Here is a 19,444-nt window from a genome sequence, read left to right on the forward strand (position 1 = left end):
TCCGGGGCTGGAGCCGCTGGTGGCCATGGCGGCGTGGCGGAACCAGGGCCTGCTGCCCTGGTTTTTTACTTCAGCCAGCTTTCCCTGGGATCCTCAGGAAGCCTTTCTGTTTGCCTGGCAGGTGCCGTTGACGCCACGGCTGGAGCCGCTGTCGGTGCTGGCGGACGAGGCGGCCGTGGCGGCCTGGCGGAACCAGGGCCTGCCCGCCGACCGCACCTCCAGCCAGAACGCTGCCATCCTCAGCAGCTGCCAGCGCTGGCCCCTCCTGGTGGACCCCCAGCTGCAGGGCAGCAAGTGGATCAAAAACACCCACGGGGATGCGCTCCGCGTGATACGAGCCGGGCAGAAAGGGTAACGCCGTGCTTCTCTGGGAGGGAGGGGCCAGCAAGTGAGTGTGGCAAGTCATGGGAGGAAGACTAAGGCTGGGTTTATGGGCAGTTGGGTGTTTGGGGTAAATGTGTATGGTAATAGGCCTGATAGGTTGATTGGTAGGAGAGTGCCACATAGTGAGCCTGAGATGTGCCTGCCCAGGGTGTTTGGTGAGCACTGGGCACTCATCTGCACTGAGCCAGTAACACTGAGGGAAACCTGCCACTGTATCTGCTCACATTATCTGCTGGTTCATTACCAAAATGACAGGTTTCTTATTAAATCAAGAGTCTGTTTAGTGCTTGACTCTGTTACCATAGAAACTCCTCTGAAGCTGGTGATGGAGTGAGCTGAGGCTCAGTATCAGACAATTCCAAACTGGCTTGGCTTGGAAGGGACCTTGGAGACCATTCAGTTCCCCTCCTGCCCTAGGCAGGGACACCTCCCACAACCCAAGGGTGCTCCAAGAACAGTCTAACCTGGCCTGGACAGGAATCCAGGGGCAGCCACAGCTGCTCTGGACAAAAGGCCTGTGTATCCTCCAAAGGCTTGTTGTAGCTGTAATGTCCTGGTTAGCTTTTATTTTTACTGTTAAGGTTCTGAAAACCACAAAGCCCAGAGCTCCAGGCACCCTGCAGCTGCAAAGGGCATGAGAAGGGGAACATAGCACTGCCACAACATGGCTTCCTCCACAGCTTTTTCCTTGGAGCCAGCCTTATCCAGGAGGATCCTTAGGGCTCCCTCCCTCTCGGAGAATGAGAATTTGTGTATGGAGCAGCCACCACGTGTCCTGGGCACAGTGTTTCATTTCCTTGTTAGGAATTAATTTTTCCTAAGCATGGCTCCCAGCTCTGGGCAAAACAGACCTGAAATCTGCTCTTCATCTTTGCTTTAAGATGAGCTGTATCATTTGGCTCTGGAGAATACAAAGTATGTGCTGAAAATAACTCCAGGCTGTGCTAGCTTTGCTCAAGGCTGCCCTGGGACAGACTTGGTGGTCACTCTTGTCCTTGGGATGTCTGGGGCCTCATTCTCTCTGTTGGGCTGCCAGAACTCTCTCTGTCAGTGCCACTTTCTGCACCAGGGTCTGGCACTACCTCAGCCCTCTTCCTCTCTCCAAATGCTGGCACCCACCTGTAGATGCCGCCGTAATGAGGGTCCCCTCTGTCCCCTGCTCACTGACAGTGTCACATCCTGCTCTGCTGCAGGAAGCACCAGTGCTCTTTCCCACAGGTATCTGGACACACTGGAGCAAGCCCTGGCTGCTGGAGACCTGGTTTTGATTGAGGACCTGGAGGAATCCGTGGATCCTGTGCTGGGGCCATTACTGGGGCGAGAAACAATCAAGAAAGGCAGGTGAGCTCGGGGGGTTTGGGGACACGTGTGGATGGGGGCTGGGGGCTGCTGTGCTCTCTGTTCCTGCCCTCAGACCGTGGGTGTTCACATCCAGCAGCACTAACATCCTGCCTTCAGCAGAGACCGTGTTTTTAATCAGGCAATCACAGGTAATTCAGCCATAGGACGGCTTGGAAATCAACCCGGATTTCTCATTTCATTTCACAGCATCATTCAAACCTCGTGTAAAAGAGAGACCTGTAATTCTCCCATTGTACGTTGACCTTGGGGTCTGTAATTGGCTGTTCTGACACCAAATTATTACCAAAATAGCTGCTGCTGTGTTGTGAAGTAAAAGCAGCCTTGAATTTTAGCAAACACTGCACAGTGTTTAGAAATGCAGCTACAGATTTCAGCATCAAGTGTTTCTTAATGAGGTCAAGTTCTCATGGCAGCTGCTGGTCACCTCCAGCTGGGAGGAGATCAGCAAGGGAGGCAGCCAGGGGGCTCTTTTCCCTTAAGTTCTTTGAGGGTTATTTCCCTGCTTTCCTAAAACATCCCAGGCTGTTGTAAACTGGTGGGCAAGGTGAGCTGTCTACAGAGTTTGCTGGGGAAAACGTCCTGGGAAGGGTGGCTGAGCATGGGTTTGGCTGCAGGATGGAGGATGGAGGGGCAGGATTGGTCCCAGGGCAGGATTGAAATGTTTGGAGGATGTTGAGAGGGGGATGCAGCAGGGAGGGTGGCAAATCTGAACCCCCCTCCAGTGGAACATTCAGGCATCCCCTTTGGTGCATCTCTGCTCTCAAGTCTCCCTGTGAAATCATGTGTTTGTTTGTTAACAAAGGGAAAATAAGTCATAAACCACAAAGGAAATCCAAGGGTTTTGTGTTTCCAGGCCTCTCCAGAATCCTCTCCTGGCCCTGCTGCCCACACCCCTTTGGATACAGCCCAGGACATGGTTGGATTTCTGGGCTGGGTAAAACTTGGGTTCAGAGAATGTTGGAATTTCCTGGGGTCCCTGTGAGCTGTAGACTGCATGTCAGCAGTGCAAAGCAGGAGGGTGCTGGGTTTTCTTGGCTGATGGCACCTCCTGGGAATGGCAGCCACCACCCTCCACTTGTCAAGCTCAGTGCAGCTGCAGAGCTGGCCTGCTCAGAGCCAACACTCTGGGTAATTTTTGCTGTGACCAGTGAAAAGCTCGAGGCTGAGAGGCTTTTCCTCCCTGTTTTTGGGAGAATTCAGCCTCTGCCCAAAGCCAGGAGAGTTCATGGTTGGTTGGACTGGTTGTGCCACTGCTGGAAAATCTGAGCTTCCTTAAACAGGATCCAAAATTGAGGAGAGGCTCTCTGGGGTTTTCACCTTAAATCAGAATTGATTTAAATGAATTAAATCATGATTTCTCTGAGGAATGCCAAGTATTTGGTGCCGCCACTGACTGAGACCACCACGTGTGCTGTGGTGACAGCTCCTGGCTGATGCTCCTTCTGCTGAAACCCCAGGTACATCAAGATTGGGGACAAGGAGTGTGCCTTGCACCCTGCCTTCCGTCTGATCCTGCACACCAAGCTGGCCAACCCCCACTTCCAGCCCGAGCTGCAGGCCCAGTGCACCCTCATCAACTTCTCTGTCACCCGCGACGGCCTCGAGGAGCAGCTGCTGGCGGCCGTGGTGCGCCTGGAGAGACCCGACCTGGAGGAGCTGAAGGTGAGCTCCTGGGAATTGTCTCTGGGAGCGTGTAGAAATCATCAGAAGCATCTTTATTGCACTTAGAATTTAATTATAATTATTTTAATTATTGATATTGTTATTGATATTGTTATTAGTATTGTTGTTGTTGGTCTACACTGAGAGGCCTGACCTGGAGGACCTGAAGGTCAGCACTCAGGAATTGTCTCTGGGAGCAAGTAGAAATCATCAGCAGCATTATTGCACTTAGAGTTTAATATAATTATTGTTAATTTTGTTATTGATATTGTTCTTAATATAGTTGTTATTGGTCTACACCAATAACAGAGAGACTTGACCTGGAGGAGCTAGGTCAAGTCTCTCTGTTGGGAGAATTGTCTCTGGGAGCAAGCATCTGGGAATTGTCTCTGGGAGCAAGCACAAATCATCAGCAGCATCATTATTACACTTATAATAATAATTATAATTATAATGATTATTATTGATATTGTTATCAGTATTGTTGTTAATATTGTTGTTGTTTTTCTACACTGAGAGACCCGACCTGGAGGAGCTGAAGTTTAGCACCTGGGAATTGTCTCTGGGAGCGTGTAGAAATCATCATCAGCATCATTATTACATTTATAATTATTTTAATTATTGATATTGTTATTAGTATTGTTGTTATTATTGTTGTTGGTCTACACTGAGAGACCTGACCTGGAGGAGCTGAAGGTCAGCACCTGGGAATTTACACTGGGAGCAAGTGTTACAATCATCATTATCATATTTTTTTTTTTTATTTTTATTCTTATTATTGGTATTTTTTAATTTTTGTTTTTAACAAACAGCATTTCATATGCCAGCTTGCAGACATTACTGAGCTCCTCACAAAATCAGATTTCCCTTGTATGACAGACATTGAGGGTTTTTTTCCCCCTTCACCCTTCTCTTTTCTTGGTATTTTGAGAACCCTTGTACTTGATTTTCAAGGTTTGTCTCCAAAAAATTCTTTTTATTTTCCTCCTCCTCTGGTGACTGAAAGCTGAGTTTCTCATTGCCTCAGGTTTTTTCTGGACTTCACAGATTTAATTTTGGAAGCAGGATTAATCTCGCTTAATTTTCAGCATTTGTGGCAAAGGATCCTCTCTGTAAATATTGTGAGGCTGGAAATGATATTTTTCTCTTCTGGTTCTTCCTCCCACTTTGTAACAGGCCAAAATATTTTCTCTCTCTCTCTTAACAAGTACGGCTTTAATTTCAAGGCAATTTTAAAAAGAAAATCCTCCCTTCTGACGACAGCTTTAACAGTGTAACAAATATGAATAATCCTAAATATTTTCTCAGAGTGGGAATAAATTTACTGCATGTGCTCACTCATTTTCTGCCTGGCCTGGGTTGGAACTGCCTCTTCTTCTCAGTTTTAGCCCAGTAAGCCACTGGTGGCAGTGGGACCTTGAGGGCAAGATAGAAATGGGAGCAGGACAGGAGACGCTGTCAGTTGTGAGCCTGAGATTTCCCTGTACTTACATTGGTACCCAAAGGATTTCACTGCTGGTTTTGCCACCAGGTTTTAACCCTGTGTTCCCCATGTCTGGTGGGACTGCTGTGGGCTGGAGTGGTGAGGGCAGAGGTTCAGCAGGAGGGGTGAAGAGCAGCTGGGGCTCTTCAGGCTGGCTTGACCCCAAGAAATGAGTTACAAAGACACAGGATATGAGTTTTGAGATGGGGATAAAGGTCTTTTATTCCTGATTCATTTCCAGTGTTTTCCAACATTTCTAGAAACCCGTATCAGTTCTCCTGGTGCTTTCTGTGCAGTTCCAGGTGCTTTCTGTGCTGTTCCAGGTGCTTTCTGTGCTTGTTGGATAAGGATTGATCCCAGACCCCAGAGCTCTGTCCACTCCCAGGAGAGCAGGAATCAGCACTGCTGGGCCATGGCAATTGTCAGTGGGAAGCCTGTTCCCATGTGAAGCTGATTGATCCTTAATTTACCACGTCCTTTATGGCTAAAGCTTCCTGGATTTATTATTTGCAGTCAGATCTCACAAAGCAACAGAACGAATTCAAGATCACCTTGAAAACGTTGGAGGACAATTTGCTCTCTCGGCTGTCATCAGCATCTGGAAATTTCCTGGGAGACACAGCGTTGGTGGAGAACCTGGAGAGCACTAAGAGGACAGCTGCAGAGATTGTGGAGAAGGTACAAAGACACTGATAGCCTGGAGAAAAGCATGTCTGTGCTCCTTTAAGGATTTCTGGGTGGAATGTAACCTCTGCTCTGCCCATCTCTGCTCTGTCTGCTGGGCAGGGAGTAGAAATTGGTATAAATGGCAAATGCTCTCCATTCTGAAGAGCTCCAGGCTGTTTAGTTCTTTGGAGCTTTTTTTTTTTTGTGTGTTAAATGACCTATTTAAGACCAAGAAAAAACATTGGTGCCTGATGTGAAGACAATAAAATTTACACACTGTATCAAGGCAGCTTTAAGCCGTTCCAGCATAATCCTGGGTACATCACACTGCCTCTTCGGCTGGGTTTTAGTACTGACCAGGGACTGGAGTCTGTGATCTCGAGTAAATCTGAAAGAACTCAGGTATTTCATACCCTTTTATTCCTCAGAGTGTAAATCAGCATTTGTGTGAGCACTGCCAGCTGCCCTTGCTGGCTGCAGGGGCTTAGGTAAATTCCCAGAGGTTTTTCCTTGCCATTGAGGGAACTTGGAAAGTGTGGTTCCCATGCCAGGACTGTCCCAGTGACCAAGATATTGAGTGATCCTCCCTCCATTAAAAAACAGAATTATTTTCCCTTCATGGTGCATCAGGTATTGGAATAATATACTGCAAAAGGATCAGCAGATGAGATCCTGCAACGAGGGATCAGGGTGAATTCAGCCCTGGGATGGGGAGGGGTTTCTTGAAGCCCCAGAAGAGGTGTTGAAGGGAATTTTTGATGTGGAAAGTTTGGCATCCCCCCCTTGAAGTAGGTGTTTTGGAAGTGCTTCACCCTCCAAACCAGCTGTGCTGTACAGCTGTTCACTGACAGCAGTGCCAACAAGGCATGGATTTTAGAGTTTGCACCTGGATTTTATGGGTTTGTGCCCACCTGGAATGCTGTGGAAGAGCCCTGCTAGAGGTTCAAGTCAAGCCTCACTCTCCTTTTGGTCTGCCTACCCAAAGCAAGGTGTGCAGCCAACATTTTCCTTGCTTTGGAAGTTCTCCCTGCTCTGCAGATGAAGAGCATCTGTCTGGCCCAACTCTGGCTCTGGGTTTGGCAGAACTGTTCCTGAGCCCAGCCCTGTTCATGGGGATGTGCAAACATCCCACAGACCCTACAGCAGATTGAGGCTCATCCTGTGCTTCCTTGGGGTGCCTGCTGGCTTGTTGTGCCACAGGGAGCCTAGGAAGGGCTGGAGAGGGACTTCTTGCAGTGGTAGGACAAGGGGAAGGGCTTCAAGCTGAAAATACGCAGATTTAGAAAAAATTCTTAGCTGTGAGGGTGGGCAGGCCCTGGCACAGGTTGCCCAGAGCAGCTGTGGCTTCCCCATCCCTGAAAGTGTCCAAGGGCAGGTTGGACAAGGCTGGGGCAGCCTGGGATGGTGGAAGGTGTCCCTGAGTGGAATGAGAAGAGCTTAGGGGTCCCTTCTGGGATTCTGTGATCTCATTGCATGGTTTGCTGGGCTGGCTGGGTCAGCACTGTCCCAGCAGCGCCTGACCATGGTGTTAGACCTGTCTGTCCTCAGCCAGGGACTAAAATAAACCCCAGCAGTCTCAGGGATGGCACTTCTTGCTGCTGAGGTGGAATGAAAGAACAAACAGGAGTGAGGTGATGGTTCTGCCAAGAAGGTTTTCACAAGCCCCTCAGGGCAGCTGCAGAGACCTGCCCAGGGGGGTTTGATGCTGCTGAGGAAAGGCAGCAAAGAGCTGCTCTAAATGAGCAGCTCTCAGCCCTGAGGAAGCTGCCTGGAGCAGCACTGGGGCTGCTCAGCCCAGGGTTGTTAATGGCCTGCACAGGAGCGGGGCAATTAGCACCAGAAACTCATGGATGAGAAATTGAATTCCAGTCAGCAAAGAGCAGGGAACGGAGGGAGAAGTCAGGAAAACTGGGGCATGGGGCAACTGGGTGGAAAATGCAGTTAAATGGAAGGTTCCAGAGGGGGAGGATGCTGGGGAGGGCAGCTCCAGCCTGGTCCCATGGTGGTCACTTGTGGCTTGCCCTGATGGCTTTGTGGCCAGTCTTTATCATTGCAACGGGCCCCCAGATGGGTAATAATTAGAATAGACTCTGTATATTACAGAAGAATGATTAATAATCTTCATTAAGAAACCCATTGCTCCTTTTTATACCTTAGTTCAATACAGGCAGAATTGATTGGTGCTGTAGTTAAAACACCCTTACCATTGGTTAATTAAGAAACCACCTTTTGGTAAACAAATTTTCATAACACATTCCACATGTGCACAATATCAGGTGCAGTAAGTGAAGATAAGAATTATTTCTCATTCTTTTCTCTGATTTTTTCACAGCCTTTACCCAGGATGATGCCTGGGAAGGTTGTGTTTCTGTCTTTGGCCACGGAGCTGCTGCCACAAGTGTGTCAGGGCTGTGGGCACTGCCCAGGGGTGCTGTGACAGGATTTGTGCTGTTTCCTTGCAGGTGCAGGAGTTCAAGGTGACAGAAGGCAGGATTAACGAGGCCAGGGAGCAGTACAGGCCCGCGGCCTGCCGCGCCGCCGTGCTCTACTTCACCATGAACGAGCTGCACAACGTCCACCCCATGTATCAGTTCTCCCTGAAGGTACCTTCCTCTGCTTCTGGGGTCCCTAAAATCAGAATTCAGTTCTCCCTGAAGGTACCTGCCCTCTGTTTGTGGGCTCCATAAAATCACAATTCAGTTCTCCCTGAAGGTACCTGCCCTCTGCTTCTGGGGTCCATAAAATCACAAATCAGTTCTCCCTAAAGGTACCTACCTGCCCTGTGCTTCTGGAGTCCATAAAATCAGAATTGCAGTCACAGAGTCACAAATCACACAAGTATGGGGTTGGAAAGGGTTTAAAGCCCATCATGTTCCACCCCTTCTTGTTCCACACCTTCCACCATCCCAGGTTGCTCCAAACCCTGCCTAGAAGAAGTTGCACCTTTAATGTTCTATGAAATAGAAAACTTTTTGTCCTATAAGAAAGGTATTTTGGGGGATGGAGGGTTAAATGAGCATCCTGGTCTGCAGCTTCTTGCAAGTGATTTCTTACCTTGACAAGTGACCTGGAAAAAGGAATTGAGGAGACACTACAGAATGTTGAGCCTCATCCACAAAGAGGCTTTTCTTTTTGATAGCTACAACTCATTTGTTGAAGTAATTTTATCAGAAAAAATGTACAGAATATCTTTTGTGCCTCTTGAAAGATTCATCCCTCTCACATACATAATAGATCCGGGGGTTCCTGAGGTTTCACCTTTAATCTGTGTCTCCTGCAGTTAGTTTGTTTTATGTTTTCCAGTGAACATTAGCAGCGTGTATATATACATGGAAAATTATTGGGGGAAATGTTTTTATCTAATAAATTTTGATGGCAGATCATAAAACGTTGTGTAAAGATGCACAGGGATGATTTTAGAATACTTGCCACACAGCTGGGAGCCCATTATAAATTAGAACACAAAGATTTATGTGCTGCTCTGCAGCATGTTTTAACACAATTTAAAGAAACGTTAAGCAGGAAAATGCATTCTGCAATTATTTAATAATGCATTCAGTATCAGTGTTACTTTAATTTGTCGAGGCACCATTTTTCCTTTGTAGAACCCTAAAAATCAGGCTGCCAGCATGGTCATGCCTTGTCCAGTTGGTGCCATCACTGTGTATTGGCCTGGTTATTTCCTTTAGCTGGGCCCAGCACATGGAGCCTTTGCATTTCTAAGCAGAGCTCGGGGTTTATGCTCTTGTTAATTTTCTTTTTCCAGCTGTATTTGATAATTTCCCAGTGCTTTTAATTTGGACAACTCTGAAACTTGTTTGTCTTTTCTCATTTAGATCAGAAATGTTGTTGCAATAATCCTTAACCTCTTATATAAGAGGGTTATTCTCAATGCAGACACCCACCCTTGAGGGTACTTCAATGACTCCTTCAGCTCACTGCTCCCTGCCCTCCTCAGCCAGTCCTTTGCTGGATCCAGACAGTAAAACAGTCATGGGACTTAAAAAAAAAAATATTTTTACCGTTTAAATTTTAATTTTTATTTATTTTTTGAGGAATTGCTCTTCTCTGAGTTGAAATATTTGTGCAGTGGGAGATGTGCTTTCCTCCTCTGCCCCACTCCGCTAAGACCCCTCCTGGAGTAGGGTCCAGCTCAGGGGTCCTCAGCACAGGAAAGGTGTGGGCATGATTGAGCAGGTCCAGAAGAGGCAATGGATATGATCCAAGAGCCCCTCCATGGAGAGCTCAGAGCCCCTTCCAATGCTCTCCAAGAGAGCTGGAGAGGGACTGGGGACAAGGGATGGAGGGACAGGGCACAGGGAGTGGCTCTCACTGCCAGAGGGCAGGGATGGATGGGACATTGGGAATTAGGAGGGTGGGCAGGGGCTGGGGTGGAATTCTCAGAGCAGCTGTGGCTGTCCCTGGATCCCTGGAAGTGTTTGAGGCCAGGCTGGACAGGGCTTGGAGCAGCTGGGACAGTGGGAGGTGTCCCTGACATGGCAGGGGTGGCACTGGGTGGGTTTGTATTGGAGTTTTCCCCATGGAGTTTTTCCCCTCTTTCCTGGGAGCTCCACTCTCCACTGGCTCTGTTTGCAGAGGACGTGGCTGTGCCATCCCAACGGGAGCACACTGGGCACAGAAACATCTCCTGTACCCTTGTGTGGCAGCTCCCTGTGCCCTGTTGGGGTCCCAGGGCATGTCACCACTGCCAGGTGTCCCTGGGGATGTCACCTCTGCCAGGTGGTGTTACCTGTGCCAGGCAGAGCCAGGGGCTGCTTGGTCTCTGTGTGTTCCCTGCGAGGCAGGACCTGAGCTGGCATCACTGTGACACCCCAGGGGTGTGCAAAGTGCATCTCTCACTGCCCCTTCCTGCCGTGTCTCCCTCCCAGGCATTCCAGGGAGTGTTCCAGAAGGCCATGGAGAGGGCAGCTCCTGCTGAGAGCCTGGCAGGGCGGGTGCTGAGCCTCACAGACAGCATCACCTTCTCCGTGTTCCAGTACACGGCCCGGGGGCTCTTCGAGAGGGACAAACTGACCTTCAGTGCCCAGCTCACCTTCCAGGTACCAGCAGCACCCTGTGTGCCAGGCTTCACTGCCAGAGCAGCCCATGCAGGGGCTTGATTGTCTTCTCTGCCTCTCTGGGAATCACGAAATCATTCAGGCTGGAAAAGCCCTCCCAGACCACTGAGTCCAGTCTGATCCCCAGCTTGTCCCCAGCCCAGAGCTCTCAGTGCCACCTCCAGGAATTCCTTGGCACCTCCAGGGATGGGCACTCCAACCCTCCCTGGGCATTTCCAATCCCTGAGCCCCCTCTCCATGGGGAAATTCCTGCTGTGCCCACCCTGAGCGGCCCTGGCCCAGCCCGAGGCCATTCCCTCTGCTCCTGTCCCTGTTCCCTGGAGCAGAGCCCAGCCTGGGGCTGTCCCCTCCTGGCAGGAGCTGTGCAGAGCCAGAATTTCCCCCTGATCCCCCTTTTCTGCAGGCTGAGCCCCTTCCCACCTCCCTCAGCTGCTCCTCACAGGATTTTTTCCTGCCAATAACAGGCATGGATGCTGTGCTGGATTTGAATTATGCTGACAAAGGTCATTTGAGAAATTCCTGCTTGCAGGACCTGCAGAAAATGGCAAAGCAAACTGGCCTGGAAGGGCTCTTGCACTGAACCTAAAGAAGTGCCTGCTACAGAGCTGCTGTCCCATATCCACAGTGTTTGTATAATTTTTATTTTTTGGTCCAATCTGGCTCTGCTGCCAGGACCTTCTCCTCGGGGTGCTCTCCACCCATATGGAACTCAGCCTTTACCACGTGCTTTTCTCAACTTTTTTCTTCTTGCCAATCTCCACACTCATTCCTGGTCCTCTTTTGGGACACCCAGAGCACCTACAGGATGTGTCCATCACACCTCTCCAGCACAGGGCACTCTACATTTCAGCCACACATTTTTCAAGCACGTTAACTGAATAATTAATCTGCTGCTCTAGGATTTCTTGTTTGTTTGGAATTACAGATACTTCTGATGAATAAAGAAATCGACCCAGCAGAACTGGATTTCCTGCTCAGATACCCAGCACAGCCTGGAGTCACAAGCCCTGTGGAGTTCCTGTCTGACCATGCCTGGGGAGGAATCAAGGTACCTGATCCATAGAAATCAGCTCCCTTTATCTCCTCTAAAACCCTCCAGAGGGTCTGTGGTGTTGTGAGGTCTCCAGGATGAGGTGAGAGATTAGAATTTGACTCCATGTTCTCAGAAGGCTGATATATTATACATCATATCATATCATATCATATATTACTATACTAAAGAAAGAGAAAGGACACATCAGAAGGCTTAGCAAGAATGACAATGAAAGCTTGTGACTGACTCCTCAGTCTGACACAGCTGGCTGTGATTGGTCATTAATGAAAAACAATTCACATGTTTGGCTAAACAATCTCCAGGCCACATTCCAGAACAGCAAAACATGGAGAAGCTGAGGCTTCTCATCTTGCCAGGAGAAGAAATCCTGGTGAAGGGATTTTTCAGAAAATATCATGGTGACAAGGGTCCTTGTGGCATTTGTTGAACACATGTCTGCCTTTGAGGGGCAGCACAAAAAGGCCACAGACATGGAGAGTTCTGCAGGTCCAACACTGATTTTGAGTATAGATTGATCTTTAGTATAGGTATAATATAATGTAATATAATATAATGTAATACAATATAATGTAATGTAATACAAATCAGCCTTTTGTGAACTTGGAGTGAGATTCTCATCTTTCACCTCATCCTGGGGACCTCACAAACACCACACTGCTGTCTGTGCATGGGAAGGTTTCCAGGTGTGCTGCACACCTCAGGTGTCCTCAGCCTTCATCTGATGGCCCCAGGAACTGCACAAGAGTCACTGCCCAGTAATCTGCACTAATTTTATGAATTTCAGGACTTTCTGATTTTTGTGAATTTTGCATTATCAGATACCAAATACCCTTCAGATTGCCTTTTGTGATGACTGTACTATTGATTTTGCTATAAATAATATGGTGTCAACTTTTATTAGTGTTTGTGTTGATGTCTGTTGGTTTATTAACCTCTGAGGTTTTGGCAATTCTAGTTACTTGAGGCATGGGTTTAGTAAAATCATATTTTGTCACTGACTGCTATAATTAGGTTAATTAGTCATGGATTCTACACAGTTTATTAGCAGGCTAAAATCTCCTTTTCTTATATCAAGAAGATTAAATACTATAATAAATTGTTTCTTCAACAAAGCTTGAACAAAGTACTCTTCAGATTTATATTTCAAATTCAAAGTGAAATTTAGCATTCGGCTGATTTTTCACAGAAACATTGCAAATGCTCCAGCCCAAAGGACTCCTTTTGCCAGGGGGTTCTGGCCAAGATAGTGCCAGAAGAAATCAATATTGATATTTGTGGCCCATTCTGAGCCTCCCACTTTGGGCACATTAACTTCCAAGGAAACCTCATTAAATGTTGAGGGCTCTGGGCATGCAACTGGCCCTGTGTGACTTGACTTATTATTTATTGTTGGGGCTTGATTAATAATATATAGAGGCCAATAATCCTTTGCAGTTGCTTGGCTGTTTGCAGCTCGTGGTGCTGGAGCATCTCATTTACTTTCAAGCTCAGCACAAAGTTTCACAGAGCCTTTTGCTGTAACTGTGTGCCAGGGAAGTTTGGTATTCACCCCTGGATGAAGAAATCCTGGCCAGAAGGAGGTGGCTTGTAGGGAAAGGGAATAGCTTTAATTATATCTGCTGAGAGACCTGGGAAAACAGGCACATTTCAGGCTCTTTGGTGCTTCTTTAAAGCTGAAACAGGAATTGAATTCAAGCTAAAGGCTGAGGAGAGCTGCTCTGGGCTTGGTTCTGTTCATCAGTGAGATGTGTGGGAGGCAATGGCACCTGTGGAGGAGCTTTGCCTGGCTCTGGAGCAGGGGAGGTGTTAGAAAGGGCACAGTCATTGCCTCGGTGCCAGCCCTGCCTCTGGGTTACTGAGCATTAGCTCAGAGCAGGAAGGGCACAGAGTTCTGTCATTTAATTAGAGCAGCGCCTTTGCTGAGCCCCTGCCTTTGGTGCTCAGTGGAGTTGGTCATTTCAGTCCTAAGGCCTCTCATTTGCAGGGGCTTAGCAGCGATCCCTGGAGAAGGCAAAAGTGTTCTTTTGTTCCTATAATGAGGTTTTCTGTCTCTTTTCAATTTCCTTTATTGCAGCCTGTTGTGCTGTTCTCCCCCTCTGTGTTCCCAGAGTCTGCCTTGAAAGTTTTTATTTCTGTTGGTACTTCTGAAAGCCTTCTCTGTGTCCATGCACAGCTGGCCATGTCTCCTGGCTTGGCTGGTGGTATCCTCACCAGGTGTGGGATCTCAGCACCTCAGGACTGATGTGCAGAGTCACCGAGACCACCCTTGGGGGGCTCGGAGGTCCTGGAATGTTGCCAGAAGTGTCTGGTGGCTGGACTTTGATCCAGGAGACAACACCTGTATGAGGATGGGAGGATTTCACTGGGATAAATGGTGAAGGGATAAGTTAATTAGAGTGTGAAACACAGGGTTTAGAATTTCGGTACAGGGAGGTCTGGAGAAGTAAGATGGAGGAATTGGGGCGTGTCCTGTCCTTCTTCTTCTTCTTCTTGGCCTCCATCTTCTGTGGTGGTGGTGGCACTTTGGGATTGGTTCTTACTAAAAGTGCACTTGTCAATAAGGGTGAAAGGTATTGGGGAAAATAGGTAAATATCTTATACGTAGTTTTGGGTATAAAGATAAGTGACCACCCTGGGGGCTCTCAGTGTGCTCATGGCTGACGTGCTGTGCGGACCTCTGTCGGGCCGAGAGAAAATCTTGTAGATAAAAAACTAATAAACACTGAAGACCGAGAAAAAACCTGAAGACTCTTTTCGTCCTTTGGAGCGCAGGCTGCCCAAGGCCACCCCGAGCCTTTCCAGGCCATAAAAACAGCCGAGAAAGAGACAACTAGGAAGGAAATGTGTGGATGCACATTGTCCATGCACAGCTGGCCGTGTCTCCTGGCCTGGCTGGTGCTTTCCTCACCAGGAAATGTGTGGATGCACCTTAGAGCACAGTGCTGCTGTGGCCACAGCCAGGTGCAAATGCCACTTGGGAATGCTCATTGTGTGATTGAATGAACACAGAATCCATGCAGAGATTGTCCTCTGGAGGGTGAGGGTTCTCTGAATTCATCTCTGAGTTGATGCTCTGTGGTCCTTTGAACCCCGTGTGAAGGCAGGCTGTCCTGTTGAGCTGTTCTTGGTCAGAGAGTTCCTGTCATGGTTCTTCTCTGAGCATGATGGTGAAATTATGTAATTTGGTTTTAGGGTCTTTTTTGGGTCTTTGCTTGGTCTTTCAGACTTGTGATGGTGTTCACAGGGGTCTTAGGGTGAGGGAAGAGACGAGGATCTGACTCCATGTTTCAGAAGGCTTGATTTATTATTTTATGATATATATTATATTAAAACTATACTAAAAGAATAGAAGAAGGGATTTCATCAGAAGGCTGGCTAAGAATGGAATAGGAAGGAATGATAACAAAGGCTGTCCAAGCCAGCTGAGCTGTGGTTGGCCATTAATTAGAAACAACCACATGAGACCAATCACAGATGCACCTCTTGTATTCCACAGCAGCAGATAACTATTGTTTACATTTTGTTCCTGAGGCCTCAGGAGGAAAAATCCTAAGGAAAGGATTTTCCATAAAACATGTCTGCCACACAGACTGTACCCAGATTCAGCAGTGAGATGAGCCAGCAGTTGTTTGCTGCCCTGAGAGCACACAGTGAAACTCCCCTGAGCTCCCAAACCAGAGCCACCTGCAGCATCCTGCCCTGCTCATGCCCAGCCATTTCCTGAGAGCAGGAGAGTCCACCCAAGCCAAGGCTGAGCCGGCAGGACAGAGCTGGCAAATTGTGAGGCTCACCCTGAGCTGTGCCTGGCCACCTCCTGGTGGAGCAGATCAGCAGGGAGGGAGCAGCACCTTCTCCTTGCTGTGCTGGGCCCTGAGACCCCCAGCAGGAACTCCTGCAGCCCATGTCTGACCCAGCCTTACTCTGCAGGTGTGGGTTTAGGGCTGAGTTTAGACCCTGGCTCAGGCACAGCCTCACACAGGGCACAGTCCCACCTTCTGCCCACACCAGGGGCGTTTCAGGGGTGCAGCAGAGCCTGGGTGTGTGCCTGGCACAGACCACCCAAGCATCCCCTGGGCCAGCTGGGCTCTCCTCCAGCTTCCCCACTGCTGATGGAGCCACTGGCTGTGCCCTTGTGGTCTTCAAACCCAAAACTTTTTGGTTTTGGCCCTAACCAGGAGGGGAGGGCTGTTCTGAGGCTGTTCTCTGGAACCCCAGGATGCCAGGCTCTCCCAGCTCCAGCTCCTCCATGGTCCCCTGTGGCTCCTTGTGGTGCACGTGGCTGTCCCCATGTCTGGCTGTTCCCTGGAGCTGGAAATGTGCATTTCCCCAGCCTGATTTCCTTTGTGACATTTCCTGCAGTGCCTCTTCAGTGCTGAATGCAGATGTGTCCCACGGGATGAGTGCAGTGAGTTAATGCACAGCAGGAGTACACCTGGCCAGCCTGGATTACTTCTTATCCCAATCATCTCCCTCATCTTTTTCTGAAGAGGAAGAATTTTCATTATGTAGATATGAAAACCCCACTGAAAGGGCATTGTTTAATAGATGTGATGTTGAATAATGAGCTCTAAATACTGAATTCAGCTTTCGAGGAGGAGAACAGCCCTAGACAAAGTCGTATATTAACTCCATATTTATAATTTTGCAGAATGCAGATGATAAGATTGCGTATGTGGCTTAGGAGATAAAATACCAAATCATATCTTTTGCATTTAAGAAAACTGGATTGGATTTTTTTTTTGGACAAAAGAAAAAAATCTCTCTTCCAACTTTCACTCCTTGCACTTTTTAGATGAGGAAATTTTTCATTCTTCTCCAAGATTCATTGTGGCACAATCTGCTGCATACATTGTGCTCTCTGTGCATATGCAATGTCCTTTGATCAGGCTGGTCAGACAGGAAAGGCTCGCAGCTCACAGCTTCCCTCCTACATTCAGGATTATTATTATGCAAGAAAATCATAGTCTTAATTAAATATCTTCCATTAACTCAGTTCTTCAGATGTACAGCCTTTTGGAGCATCTTTGATAGAAAACATTGATTGTGACACTTCAATGGGCATTTATCTGCTCTCATCTAGAAGTTTCCTAAGGACATTCTTCTGTCCTCTGTATCAAGTCTCAGAGAAATATTCCCAATGTCTCAGAGAAATGCTACTTGAGAAGGTTTTACCTTTTTTTTTTTTTTTCCCTTTTCTTTTCTAACCTGCTGGCTAACGATCTGATGCTTATCTGAAATATGGCACAGATTGTGATCGCATCAAATATTTAAGGACGCACTTTGTCGGTTTGATTGCAGAGTGGAAATTGAGTTTTTCTGGATGCTCTAAGCCTCTGTCTTTCCCTCTCAATCCTCCCTGACACAAAGCCTGCTGTCAGCTGAGCATTTGGAGTGTAAAAGCCTCTTCACCCTCTAAATGGGAGGAAAGAGAAGTAAGGGCTGCATCCTGCCCTTGGATCACACCAGAGGGGCTGGGAAATTGGGAAAGGCCCTGGGGGTGCTGGAGACAGAGGCTGTGCATGAATCCAGGTGTGCCCAGCTGGGAAAGGGGCCAGTGGCACCTGGGCTGTGGCAGCAGGGCCAGGGCAGTGCCCATCCCCTATGCAGGGGGACAGCTCCAGTGCTGGGGACAGCTCAGGACAGGAAGGACATTGAGGGGCTGGAGTGTGTCCAGGGCAGGGAACAGAGCTGGGGAAGGGGCTGGAGCAGCTGAAGGAGATTGAAAGGAGCTCAGCCTGGAGAAAGGAGACTCAGGGGGGCCCTTGTGGCTCTGCACAAGTACTGCCAGGAGAGGACAGCCAGGGGGAAGCTCTGCTCCCAGGGGACAGGGACAGGAGGAGAGGGAGCAGCCATGTAGATGTAGCATTTGAGGTCCTTTTTAAGCTAAACAATTCTCTGATTCAGTGCTGAAGGACCTGTTGGAGCTCCTCAGTGTGAGCCAGAGCCCTCTCCCTGATTCCTTTCCCTGGCTGTGGTGGTTCACATGAGGAGCTCTGGAGATTGCAGACTCAATGCTCAGCTTGACTCTGACTGGCAGTGAACTCTGGAACCCTGGGGGTAAAACCAGAGCTTTCCCTGGGTTGGGGAACATTAAATGGCATTTTTGGAGGCTCTCATGGCTTGTGTTTGGTTCCCACAATGTGAGCTCAGAGCATCAGTGGACCCCTGTACCCCAACAGGAGCCTGGGGCCACCCTCTGCCCTTCACTCAGACACCTGAAAACACAACTGTGAGAAGAGGCTAAAGAAAGGGGAAAAGTTCTGCCTGAGGACCTCAAAACTGAGAGGCCAGGAAGGTCTCATCTCCAACAGATTCCTCTGGAAGAGAAAAAGCATTTGGCTCCCTATGTCAGTAAAGAGAAGAAATATGCAGGAAATATTCACAGCAGGCAGTGGACCTTGAGAGCTTTCCAGCAAGGGACACCTGGAGCAGCTGCCCCAGCTGAATTCTTGCAGATAATGGGACATATTTTCTCTTTCAGTTTTGCTGTGTGTTGGCCCATCTGGGATTTATAACAACCAAATCCAGGGAAGTTTTCAGAAATCCACCAGTACCGTCCTTCAGCTGCCCTGGGGGACCCATGCCCGGCTTCTGGTTCTGGCTGTGTGTCCCTGATTGCTGAGAGGCATCCAAGAGTGAAGAGGAAAGATGGAAAGCACGGCTTGGGAGAACAGCCTGACTTTGCAAGGCCTGTTCTCAAGCCCACTTGAACAACCTTTTTAGAAAATGCAGAGAAAATGTCAACATGAACCCATCTGGGAAACATCTCAGGCGAAATGAGGAAAACATGGTGGGTGGCTGTAAGCAATGAGAATACAAAGATTGTGACTAAGTCTCGTTTCTGTTACTGACCTTTCCCATCAAGTGGAGCTGGCTCTAAGTAGGCACTGGTAGGAAGGAGATGAGAGCTGAAGCCATTGTCCCCCAATTTATGATTTTTCACTGGAAATTTTCTGAGGAAAGATGCTGAGATCTGATCCATCACTCATCAGACTGCTTGTGGTGTCCACCCTACATGCTGTGATGCCCTGGGACCCTGCAGATAAAAAGTGGGGGTTTGTACAGTGATGGGGTGAGGCTCTGCACACCTCCTGTCCCCATTACAATGTAAAAGCAGCAAGGAGGAGTTTGAAGGGAGACAGGGGCATACAGTGCCTTGAGCTTGTCAGTCAGCTTTTATGAAAGAAATAAGGAAGGTTAAAATAACATTTTTGGATTGAAAGTTGATTGAAGCTTGGCAAACCCCATCAAATCTTTATTTTCACCTTGGTAGAGATTTTTCTTGTTAGTTAAATTATTCAGGTAGGGCGGCTAAACAGAAAATAACACCTTCAGTGTATGAATAATACAACCCAAAACCTAGGATGGGAGAGATTGTAAATAATCCATCATCTGCTACATTAATTCCTCTAGTTAACAGTAGTATTTAAATGGAGCAATTCATCTGCCTGTACGTCTTTTTCCTGAGTGATCCAATCTATCAATTGAAGCCAGGTGCAGCTCTGGCTCTGCCATTCTCCCAGGAGCTGTCATTTTCCAGCTGTTTGTGGGGATGCTGCTTTTCCTAAAGACTCCTGGGCCAGCTGCAGCAAATGAAAGAAAGGAATTATGAATGTTGGCTGAAATGTGCCCATGGACAGTGTAAGACCTTTACAAAGTGCTTGGGGATCGCAGAATTGTGGAGTTGTTAAGGTTGGAAAAGATCTTCAAGATCCTGGAGTCCAACCTTCTGCTGAATCCCACCATGGTCACCAA

The 19,444-nt window shown here is 48.1% G+C and overlaps 1 protein-coding gene across 1 annotated transcript in view; it reads left to right on the forward strand.

Moving 5' to 3' along the window:
• Positions 1–19,444, forward strand: part of DNAH9 (dynein axonemal heavy chain 9) — a 150,576-nt gene that overhangs the window by 86,320 nt on the left and 44,812 nt on the right. Inside the window, exons 54-60 of the mRNA XM_063176093.1 lie at positions 122–351; positions 1,603–1,725; positions 3,204–3,408; positions 5,405–5,569; positions 8,020–8,160; positions 10,447–10,617; positions 11,561–11,683. Coding sequence (XP_063032163.1) covers positions 122–351; positions 1,603–1,725; positions 3,204–3,408; positions 5,405–5,569; positions 8,020–8,160; positions 10,447–10,617; positions 11,561–11,683 — 1,158 coding nt within the window. The remainder of the gene's footprint in view (positions 1–121; positions 352–1,602; positions 1,726–3,203; positions 3,409–5,404; positions 5,570–8,019; positions 8,161–10,446; positions 10,618–11,560; positions 11,684–19,444) is intronic.

This window comes from Melospiza melodia, chromosome 24 (assembly GCF_035770615.1).
Source record: "Melospiza melodia melodia isolate bMelMel2 chromosome 24, bMelMel2.pri, whole genome shotgun sequence".
NCBI classification, from domain to species: Eukaryota; Metazoa; Chordata; class Aves; order Passeriformes; family Passerellidae; genus Melospiza; species Melospiza melodia.